Raw genomic sequence first — 11,440 nt, forward strand, 5'->3', positions numbered from 1 at the left:
ACACTGCCTCTCCCTCTCCTTCCCCCCCACTGCCTGGGCCTCCTGTGTCCTCCTCCTTCCATTCATCCCTCAAGACTGATGTGGGCCGGACCTTGAGCTCCCCCCAGGCAGGGTCTGTGTCCCTAGAGGGCCTAGGCCTACACTGCCCCACTTTGCTTTGCCGCCACCACCAGCCTTGACCGGCAGCGGGTGGTGGCCTTCTGTGGGCAGGTGGCAGGGGCTGCCCCAGGCTGGGTGGGTGGGTGTGGGGAGGGTTGCATGGGAGGGGTGTATCCCCCTCTCCTCAGGGGTCTGTTCAAGGGAGCCAGACCCTAGACCCACTAGGGGCCTCAGCTGGTCCTACTCACCCTTGCTTTGCTTGACCTCAGCCTGCCTCCCCTTGTTCCCCGGGCAGACTGTGAGGGAGCCCCCCTCTACATTCTCACACTCTCCCCAAGAGCCTGCCCAAGGCCTCTCTTCTCGGGCCCTGCTTTGCTCCTCTGTCCAGCAGGCATCACCCTGTGGCCTGTGAGGCAGAATCAAATGTCAGGGAAGGACTAGGTTGGAGGGGACCCGACCCTATCTGGGGGCCAGGGGACCCTCATTGCAGGACCCGGTCCTCAGTTCCCCGGCTCTGTACAAAGAGGAGATGGACATGTCAGTTTCTGAAGGCCGATCTATTGGGAGATATTTTTGGCTTGATGGGTTTTATTTTTTACCACTAAAAAAATTGTTAGGGCTTCCCTGGTGGCACAGTGGTTGAGAGTTCGCCTGCCGATGCAGGGGACACAGGTTCGTGCCCTGGTCTGGGAAGATCCCACATGCCGCGGAGCGGCTGGGCCCGTGAGCCATGGCCGCTGAGCCTGCACATCTGGAGCCTGTGCTCCACAACGGGAGAGGCCACGACAGTGAGAGGCCCACGTACTGCAAAAAAATAATAATAAAAATTAAAAAAAATTGTTATCCAACAAGTTATATGTGATTGTTGTAGAAAATGCATTTTTGTTCCTGATAGTGCCCATCAGGCCATGCATCCCACCTGCCCCCTTTACTGGAACACACTCACGCACGCACACGTGGATGTGTAATGTGCATACTTGTCCTCCACGCCCCAGGAGCTTCAACTGGCACAGTCACTCTGGTCACCTCGAGGTCGGCCTTGCCCACTGCCCCCGACTGGTTGGGAGAAGGTTTCCGCTGCCCTGGCGGAAGCGGGCCGCCTGTTCTGGTCCGGCCCAGCCCTGCCTTTCCATACCTCTGGGCTGTTGGTCTAGGGCAGGGTGGGGAGCAGGGCCAGCAAGCCCTCATCTCCTGGGGCTGGGATGCAGCCAGACCTTCCCCAGGTTTTAAGAACTGGAGTCTGTCCCAAACAGCTGGGTCAGGAGAAAAAGTAGCAGTTCAGGGGTCTGTACCACCCTCTTTGTACAGTAGCGGGGGGGTCCCCAAGGTCAGACCTAGGACCAGCCTGGAGGGGGTTGGGTGGTAAGCACAGGGGACCTGTCTCCTGGTGCCCTCACCCCTCTTCTTGTTTACTTTGTCCTCATGGGTGTGTTTGTGTGTATTGCTCCCTGCACATTTATCTATCTCTGCCTCTGCCCCCTCTTGCCCTCCATCTCCTCTTCCTGACGTGGCATACCAGAAGAATGTGGGCTGCAACGTCAGGCAGGCCTGGATTCAGATCCTCCTTCTACCACTTACTGGCTCTGTGATCTTGGGCAAGTCACTTAGCCTCTCTGAGCCTGTTTCTTCATCAGTAAAATACCCACTTCTGGGACCTGCACAGGGATAAAGTGAGCTAATGCCATTACAAGGATGGTCTGGTGTATGTTGGCCTCAGAGAAGGATGATCTTTCTTATAAGTGAGGGTACTGATTCACACCCAGGCCCTTTGACTCCCAAGTCCGGAGCTCTCTGCTTCACAGGGCTGCCTCTGCTGTGGGCTAGAGAAGCAGGAGAGTAGAGACTCGGAGCCCACAGGCAGTTGGGAAAGGCCTGGCTGGCCTCAGCTGGCTCCAAGGAGCTGGTCCCCATGGAGGCCTGTGTGGAGTCCAACCCCTGCCACCTCTGTGGCCCTGCAGAGTGGGGATGAGGTTGAGCCAATGGCCTTCCTTTGGGGCCTGTGGGCCTGAGCCAATTTGCATGGGGGCTATAAATAGTTGGCCCACCTTGCTTTTGTGCTGTCACTTTACCCCCTGGCCTTCCCACCAGTGTTCAGATGGTCTGCAAGGTATGTGGACAACTCTGGCTCTGCTGTGCAGGGGGGGTCCTGGTGTGCAGGGGCCCAAGACCTCTTTCAGGGTCACATGGCCATCAGTGGAAGAAGATGCCAGCTCGTGGTGCCTGTCTTCCTCTGGGGGTCCAGGCGGTGCAGTTGAGGTGGAGGAGGTGATAGAACCTGGCCGGGGCCCGTGCTCTAGTTTTAGTCCTAAGTAGTTGGGGCTAGGTGACCTAACCCTAGGGTTACTGCCAAGTAGCCCCAGGGCAGCCCGTGGGTCCTCTCTCTCACGGTGCTGCGGCCTGGCTGTGCAGGTTTGGGGCCAGGACTGGGGCCTGCTGTGGGTGTGGTTTTCCCTCTGGTGGCTTCTAACTGACTGCGAACAGCAACTGCTCCGAGTGTGCTGCAGAGCTGGAGGGCAGGCTGATGATCCTGTCTCTGCCTCACAGTCCTGGGTGGTCCATGGATGGCTCCTGCTGGGTGACCCGGAGCCCATGGGCCACCTGGACTGGGCCCCGAGGGGAGGTGGGGGAAGGGCCAAGGAGGAGCTGGCCAGTAGGTGTTGGGCCCACCTGCTACTCCAGGATGAGCAGCTCTGTTCCTGGAGACTTGGTTTCCCCGAGAGGTAGAGTCACTTATCAGGACTGTCTTCCCAGGCTCCGGGGGGTGGCGTGGAGTGGATGTGGTGGGGGTGTGAGCGTACTTTGCAAGTGGTGAAGGAAGGTGCACAGATGAAAGAGGGGTGCTATTAGCAAGAAGGGGTTGTAGTGGTAAGAGGCCTCCACCCTGAGGCTGTGGGGTTGGTGTTGGCTCTCGTCCTATACAAATTCTCATCATCGTGACAACCCTGCAGTGAGGGGACTGTTCCTCATCTGTAGGATGGGGATGACTGAGACTCAGGCCAAGTGACCCACAGAGTCCCGCAGCCAAGGCAGTGTGGGTGATAGGATCTTATACCCAGGCAGCTTGACCATGATTTTGCCACCCAGGGCTGCCCTGACCCCCTCTCCCATACGAGCCCAGCCCCCTGCAGCACAACTGCTCCTCCTTTGTCCCTGCCCACCTGTCCCCTCATCCTCTGAGACACTCAGGAAGTTCATCACAGCCCCACCTGGGTCTCGAGGTTATCCTATTGGGAAGCATGAGGCTGAGCCATGTCTGCCGGGGGTCAGGCCCTGGAACGCAGATGCAGACACATGGCAAGTGTGTGCTGTGCAGGGGCCCTGCTGATCATTCTGGACCCCCAGACCACACAGGGTGGCAGGAGGGGCACGATGTCCTTTTGCCGAGAAGTTTGAGATACTCACCCAGGCTCCTACGCACGCTCCCAGCCAGGCCCATGCAGCTCGCTCTCCACTTCACCATTGGCTGAGTGCACACTCCTGCCACCCACTCACACGTCCTTGCAGGCACACACATCTCCATGGCTGTGCAGTCACACCCACACATACCGCCCCCCTCCCCCCAACACCAGCTTGCACACTCATGCCTGCTTGGGCCCCGGGAGGAAGCAGCAGCCGCCCACAGCTGGCTTTCCCTCCCTGCCTGCTGAGGGGTCACTGTGGCTGGCCTGTCTGGTCTCAGACGTGAGCTCACACACCCACTCTCGCTCCCTCTGAGTAGGAGCCTGGCCCGGGCAGGGGACGTGGTGGAGTCTGCCCCGCATGGTCCCTCCCCTCTACTCTGGCTGCAGGCTTCAGAGGACTGGCCGGGCCATTGGGCTGGGCTGTAGGCTGAGGTCAAGTGTTTCCTGTGAGCTCATCTGGGCTTGGAGCTGCCAGCAGGCCTGGCTGGTACTCTGCGGCCATGTGGAGGAGCTGGGGGAGCTGTCCCAGGGCCAGGGTGGCTGTTGCCTGTGCACACAGGCCCGTGTGTGGGTAGGGGTGCATGTCTCAGTCTGCCTCCATGCCAGCTTATGTTCAGGATGGAGCAAATACGTATATACAGGGATGAATGTTAGTGAGCGTTCCTGCAGCCTCGGCTGTGGAGCTCCCTCCTGTGGGGCCTAGGCCCGGAGCCAGTGTCTGTGCAGGTGTACGAGTGTACACCTGCGGGCTTGCACAGCTGAGCATCCTCCATGAGGACAAGCCGAAAGACCTTCAGGGCCACCCGTAGTGATCCTCGATTTGAGGAACTGTGAGGAATGGGGGCGTGTGGGGCCGACCTGTGTGGTGTAAGAAGCAAAGTCAGCGTTACATTCGACATTAAAGTAGTTTTATAGTTGGAAAAACTTAGCCTGAAAGTGCGGACAAACTTCGAGGTAGGCGAGAGCGCCTGACCCCAAGGGGCTCAGGTTCAGAAGTGTCAAGCACGCTGATGTGGGTGGGGCCTTTCACTACCCTGGTCCCAGACAAAGTGGGTGCTTAATTAGTGGAATCCAGCTTTGGGTTCTGGTTCAACCTCAGGACTTCAGTTTCCCATCTGAAAAGTGGGGGCAATCACCTTGGCCCTGCTACTTGTCTGCCTGGGTAGTTATGAGCAAAAACCAAACTTTGAAAACCAAGGAGGGCTGCATGGGGCAGGGCACAGGGAGGCAGGGGTGCTGTCCTGCCCATCTTGGCTGGCACCAAGGTGCTATGGCCAGCACATACTAGGTAACAGCCATTGGGTATTAAAGGAGGCATTGAATGACTGACTCCCCAAATGAATGACATGGGAGTCACAGGCTCACACGCCTCCAGGGCCTAGATAGGATTCGGAGAGAAGTGGAAGGAGGCCTCTGAACTGGAGTCAACCGGCAGGGGTGCCCAACAAAGGGGGCAGTGCCAGCCAGATATTGCCCAGTAGGCCTGATGTCGCACCTTCCAATTTCACCAGGGAGGCCACCAATCTAGTCTTACATAAAACTTCTCAATTTTAACGGTGGCAACTGGGACTAGTGCATTTTAAGCACCATGTGGGCCAAATTCAATGCTGTGGGAGCCCTGGGGGGGAGTGGATACCTGACCACCTCCCAGGGCTGTCCCTGCTGCCCGCCTCACACCTTCTGTCTCCACAGCCCTGCTGCAAGCCCCAGCATGGCACCGTTCCTGCGCATCTCCTTCAACTCCTACGAGCTGGGCTCCCTGCAGGCCGCAGACGAGGCAAGCCAGCCCTTCTGTGCTGTGAGGATGAAGGAGGCACTCAGCACAGGTAGGGCTGTAGGCTGGACCCTACCTGTGCTGCAGGCAATGGCAGCAGCTGGTGGGGCGGGGAAGCCAGGGCCAGGAGGAGGCAATGGAAGGGACTGTGCCTTGTTCTCCTAGAGCCTCTGAGGGATCCTTCTCTTCCTTGTCCTCGTCTCCCTGCCCAGCTCAGCTTGCGATGCAGGACAACAGAGGCGACTCACTGCCTGTAGGACCACCTGCACTGGCTACATAGAACCTTCTGTGGAGCTCAGGCCTTCTGGCTCCTCCCCCACTGGTTGTTTCACCCAAGAACAGGCTCCCTCCAGGAGCTCCACATGTCCATCTGTGCCAGGCCCTGTGCTGGGTACTGAGAACACTGCCATGCTCCAGGGCTGATGAGGCCCTGCCCTCATGGGGCTCACAGTCTGGTGGAGGAGGCAGACAGTGATCCTGTGATAGGGAAGTCCAGATAAGGAACCATCCCAGGCTGCAGTCAGGGAGGTCATCCTGGAAGAAGCAAACATCTCACACCATTCCTTCTTGCTTCTACCCTCACCTGGTGAACCCCTGGCTCATCCCTTAGGTCTCAGCTGAGCTGTCCCTTCCTCTAGGAAGCCTTCCCTGACCCTTAGGTTGGGACAGGCCACCTGACCATGGGCGGGTCTAGAACCAGTGACCTTGCCCTCTTCAGTCTCATGACAGCTGTGATTTAATGTTCACTTGAGGGGTGAACTGATGCATGTCTCTGCCCAGGACTGGGACTCTAGGAGGACAGGTACCGTGTTCCTTGCCTCCAACACCATGGCTGGCCTGTGGGAGCCTGTGGCAGTGTCACTGAGTAAATGTCTAAGGGAAGGTGACATCTAAGAGGGGCTGGAGGAAGCGGGTCACAGGAAGAAGGGACAGCGGCAGCAAAGGCCCGGGGTGGAACCTAGCGGGGCACCCTGGGGAAACTGCCGGCGTTTCTGTGCTCTCATGCGGATTGTGAGTGAGATGGGGCTGGTGAGGCGAGCAGAGCATGGTCATGAGGGCTGAGGAGTGGAGACTTGGGCCCTGGGGGAGAGAGCTGGCAGATTCCATAGGATGGAAGGCTGTGGGAAGGCCCGGGATTTGAGGCACAGAGGTTCCCTAGCCTGACCTTGCCTTCCTGGCGCGTTGCAGAGCGTGGGAAGACGCTGGTGCAGAGGAAGCCCACCATGTACCCCGAGTGGAAGTCCTCGTTCGATGCCCACATCTACGAAGGTCGCGTCATCCAGATCGTGCTGATGCGAGCCGCGGAGGAGCCAGTGTCCGAGGTGACAGTGGGTGTGTCGGTGCTGGCCGAGCGCTGCAAGAAGAACAATGGCAAGGCCGAGTTCTGGGTGAGGGGCACAGCCACAGTCACGCATGTGTGTGGGCAAAGTGAGCGGGTACGGCCGAGGGCACCCAGCCGCTCCGGCCACTGGGGCAGCTCTGTAGCCGACAGCTTGTGTTCAAATCCCGGTCCTGCGATTCATCAGACCCTTCGCCTCTCTGAGTCTGCCTCTGAATCTGTAAAAGGAGAAACTACTAAAAGACCTACGGTGGGGTCAGTTCTGATGAAATGAGCAGCTGGATGCAAAGGGCTTACTGCAGAACCTGGCACGTAGGCGGTGCTAAAGAGAGCCCTCCTTGGTATTACAGCTGCTTTTTTCCCATTTAATTTTGCAAAGGCAGGATGTGCACATAGTAAAACATATCAAGCTGTATGAAAGGGTGGGTCCTAGCCCCAACACCAGGTCCCCCTTCTCAGAGAACCCCATTATTCCCAGTTCTTTTTGGAATCTTCACAGGTATTCCAAACCCAGGCAGGCATCGGGGAACACCAGTTATGATCTTCCACAGCAGGGGGGGTCGGGGAGGAGAAGGCTCATGGGCTGCCACTCACCTGCTGAAACCTGGACTCTGCGTGCACACGTGGCCATATGTCCCTTGTGGCCACAGGATGTCAGCGCTGGCAGGGCATCCCTGCCCCCTGGGGTTACATGTGGGCTCCTGCAGCCGAGATGTCCCCTCCAGGAAAGACCTGTGACCATGGAGACTCTACTCAGCCTCCAGTGAGGGGTGAAGGAACTGGGCCTAGAGAGGTTGACCCAGGGCTGCACCCACCCTTGAAGAATCAGGCAGAGGCTCCTGTTGTGCTCTCTGTCCACTACCCCGAGGGACACTGTCAGTCACCAGGCCCTGGGGGAGCTGAGGGGTCTCGCCCTTAGGACGAGCCAGTCTGTGTGAGGAGACTGGACAGACAGAGCCCCCGACAGAGAGAGAGAGAGAGAGAGAGGGAGAGAGAGAGAGGGAGAGAGAGAGAGAGAGAGAGAGAGAGAGAGAGAGAGAACCAGCACGCTGTGTCAATATGCGTGTGTCTGTGTGTCTGCATGTGTGGGGGGATGCGGTGCCTCCATTCTAAGATCCTTGTGAAGCAGGCAGCCAGGGTTGGGGGCAGGGAGTTTCCCTTCCCACTCTGTTCCCGGGGCCATGTGGCCAAGCTGGGTGTGGGCTGGATCCTTTTACTTCCCCAAATGTAATAATACTCCTGGGTGAGGGCTGGGGGGCGGGGCTCAGGGGTGGGGCCCTGCCCACTCTGGGCAGACAGGTGTCTGGCTAGGCTGCCTGGACTCCCTGGCCCTTCAGGGACCAACCATGGGGGCGGGTTCTGAGTCTGACTTGGCCCAGGCCCGCCCTCACTGACTCCCCCACTCTCACTCCTGCAGCTGGACCTGCAACCCCAGGCCAAGGTGTTGATGTCTGTGCAGTATTTCCTGGAAGACATAGGTAAGCCCCTCCCTACCTGGGCTGGGGACGGAGGTTCAGAGGCCAGAGCCAGAACGGAGGTTTAGGGAAGCAGCCTCCAATGGCGCTCTGTCCAGGACTGCCCTGGGAGGGACTGAAGGGGTGTGGCCCCTCCCGTGGGTTGGGGCTGACTTCACTCCTACCCGGCCCCCAGATTGCAAGCAGTCAATGCGGGGTGAAGACGGGGCCAAGTTTCCAACGATGAACCGCCGTGGAGCCATCAAACAGGCCAAAATTCACTACATCAAGAACCACGAGTTTATCGCCACCTTCTTTGGACAGCCTACTTTCTGCTCTGTGTGCAGAGACTTTGTTTGGTGAGACTGGCTGTGTCCCCTGGGGTGGGGTGGGTGAGGGAGGGCCCCCATCCCCGGTACTTCCCCTCACTCACCCTGCCTGGGCACTTGCCTTTCAGGGGTCTCAACAAGCAAGGCTACAAGTGCAGGCGTAAGTGTCTCCACAGCCCAGTCTGTATGCACATGTGTGTGCACGCATGTGCCTGCGTGCCTTCACAGAGAAGCCTGTGTCCCTGTGTTGGGACGGTGTGCCTGGATGAAGCCTCTGCTTGAGTGTGTGCACGTGAGGCTTTCCATGTGGTAGTGTGTGTGTGGACGGCGGCTGCATCAGTGAGTGCTGGAGCTGGCGTGTCTCTTCCCAGTGCTTCCCGTTCAGTGACATCACGTTGGCGGCCTGAAATAGGCCCCAGTGGAGTATGTACACAGAATCTGCCAGTGCTGCACTTCGGGGCTCTTTCCCCCTAGAGAGGCTATTAGACCTTTGCCAGCACATCCCTGGCTGCATGTGTGCTTCTGTTGAGAGCTGTGTGCATCTGGTACACACGTATGAGCACACCCTTCTCTACGGCCGTCGGTGCATGCATGAGGTAGTGTGGACCGGTGGTGGTGAGCACAGGCTCTGGAGCCAGCCTGCCTGGGTCTGAATCCCAGCTCTACCACTTCCTAGCTGTAGGACCTTAGACAAAGTTACTTAACTTCTCTGTGCCTCAATTTCCTCATCTGTAAAATAGGGACAATAGAGTCATTGTGAAGATCAAATGGGATAAAATATGTAAAGCTGTATTTTAAGTGTGGCTGGTGCCCGGTAAGCATTCTATGTAAGAAGGTTTGTCATTATACATGCTGTGTACGTGTACCTGAGTGCCTTTGTGTTGGGGTGCATCTGTCAGTGTGTGTGTGTGTGTGTGTGTGTGTGTGTGTGTGTGTGTGTGTGTGTTTGTGTGGCGGGGGGTGGGGGGTGAGAGAGCTTAAGAGCTGTTTGCTATCCTGAGCCACAAAGAGGGCTCCCCTGCCTCTAGTTCTCTCACTGCCATGCCCCCTCCCTGCCCACCGGGACTCCTTGAGCCTTTCCTAACCTCCAAGACCCCCCAGATCGACCTGTCCTCCCCGCCCCATCCTTCCCAGACTCCTCCCACAGGGACTGACCGGAGGAGAGAAAAATCAAGCTCTAGGCCGAGGGCTCCATGTGGTGAGGGTGTGGGCGGTCGGGGAGCACGGGGACTTTGTGTGGAAGGCAGGACTGGGCCAGGGGGCGCCAGCTCACAGACTCTGCCCCTCCGGGGCCTTCCCGTCCCCCTCCTGGGCCTGGGCCTCCTCAAGAGTGCAACGCTGCCATCCACAAGAAATGCATCGACAAGATCATTGGCCGGTGTACGGGCACTGCAGCCAACAGCCGGGACACCATAGTGAGGCCGGGCCCAGGGCAGGGCGGGAGGGATTCGAGCTCTCCCCACCCCTCCCTGTGGGGTCACCCTTCCTCCTCGTTTTCCTTCTTCCTTCCCCTGGCTTGGCCCCTGGGATCCCTGGATTTCCCAGTCCTCGCAGAGCCCTCTTGGGGATCTTGCCACGCATGGGGTTGGGTCAGGGAGAGTTAGGGGGTGAGGAAGGGGCTGGAGCTGGCATGTGACCCTTGACCTGTGACACCCTGCACCCCTAGTTCCAGAAAGAACGTTTCAACATTGACATGCCACACCGGTTCAAGGTTTATAACTACATGAGCCCCACGTTCTGCGACCACTGCGGCAGCCTGCTCTGGGGGCTGGTGAAGCAGGGATTAAAGTGTGAAGGTGCGTGCCGGCTAGGGCGGGGGCTGCGGCGGAAGTGGGAGGGTGGCCAACCCGGACCCCGGAAGCTGAGACCAGCTGAGGCTGCCTTTGCCCCCTAGCTCGGGGACTCTCACGTGGGTGAGGCCTCCTGGCCCCTCCCCACTGGCCCGACTGACTCTGCCATTTACTGCTGTGTGACCATCAGAAGGTGGCCCCACTGCTGAGAGCTTCGCGTTCTCAAGTATAAAACAGGCGTTAGAGTCAAGTCGGCCCCAGAGAGTCACCGAAGGGAAAGCAGGCGGAAGGTGCTCCCTGGCCAGGGCCCGTCTCACACCAGCTCAGCTCGTGCTTCTTGCAGGCCCTCCCTCACCTCAGGCTTCACTGAAACGAGAGACGTCTGGAGGAAAAGTGACTTGTCTAGCTTGTCCCAGACATTTGTTTTTTCTTTTTCTTCTTTAAATAATGAAAGATTTGAGGTGCTCGTGATGGCTTCAGATACATCTTTTTCTAAAGGCAGGAAACCCAGCAGACCCTGCCAAAATCCCTCCTCTCTCCTGCTCTCTCCTCCATCCTTCCCTGCCCTTGGCTGGGCCTGGGACAAGGGGACAGTTTTCTTGGAGCCTGCTGGCTGCCTGCCTGGGCGGGGGCCCTGATGGCTCTGCTTTTCTCCCACCCCAGATTGTGGCATGAACGTGCACCATAAGTGCCAGATGAAGGTGGCCAACCTCTGTGGCATCAACCAGAAGCTCCTGGCCGAGGCCTTGAACCAAGTCACCCAGGTGGGCAGGCACTGTGGAACCCTGGATAGAGGGTAGCAGGGTTGGGGGCGAGTCAGGGCTCATGCCCACTTCTGGGGAACTTCAGTGAGGGGCGTTTATACATAAGACCCTACTTCTGGAAGATCCAGTTCGAGGATTGGACATTAGAGGGTGGTGGGCTAGTTCTCCTAAGAAATTGGTTATTCAAGCAGCGCTTTTCCTGAGGGTGAACCTGGATGACTGCAAGGTTGAAACACTTGGAACTAAAGCCTTTATGAGTATATGGTTTGTTTGTTTTTTCTAAAAGAGAGTTTAGGGCTTCCTTGGTGGCGCAGTGGTTGAGAGTCCGCTTGCCGATGCAGGGGACACGGATTCGTGCCCCGGCCCGGGAAGATCCCACATGCTGCGGAGCGGCTGGGCCCGTGAGCCATGGCCGCTGAGCCTGCGTGTCCGGAGCCTGTGCTCCGCAACGGGAGAGGCCACAACAGTGAGAGGCCCACACAACACCAAA

General features: G+C 58.1%; 1 protein-coding gene across 1 annotated transcript in view; it reads left to right on the plus strand.

Annotated features, from left to right (window-relative positions):
* The first annotated feature begins 5,211 nt into the window (after positions 1 to 5,211).
* PRKCD (protein kinase C delta) overlaps positions 5,212 to 11,440 on the plus strand; it is a 13,499-nt gene continuing 7,270 nt past the window's right edge. Inside the window, exons 1-8 of the mRNA XM_007447221.1 lie at positions 5,212 to 5,326; positions 6,463 to 6,662; positions 8,031 to 8,091; positions 8,264 to 8,426; positions 8,525 to 8,556; positions 9,726 to 9,811; positions 10,063 to 10,192; positions 10,850 to 10,950. Coding sequence (XP_007447283.1) covers positions 5,212 to 5,326; positions 6,463 to 6,662; positions 8,031 to 8,091; positions 8,264 to 8,426; positions 8,525 to 8,556; positions 9,726 to 9,811; positions 10,063 to 10,192; positions 10,850 to 10,950 — 888 coding nt within the window. The remainder of the gene's footprint in view (positions 5,327 to 6,462; positions 6,663 to 8,030; positions 8,092 to 8,263; positions 8,427 to 8,524; positions 8,557 to 9,725; positions 9,812 to 10,062; positions 10,193 to 10,849; positions 10,951 to 11,440) is intronic.

The sequence above is a fragment of the Lipotes vexillifer genome, unplaced genomic scaffold, assembly GCF_000442215.2.
Source record: "Lipotes vexillifer unplaced genomic scaffold, Lipotes_vexillifer_v1.1 scaffold818, whole genome shotgun sequence".
NCBI lineage: Eukaryota > Metazoa > Chordata > Mammalia > Artiodactyla > Lipotidae > Lipotes > Lipotes vexillifer.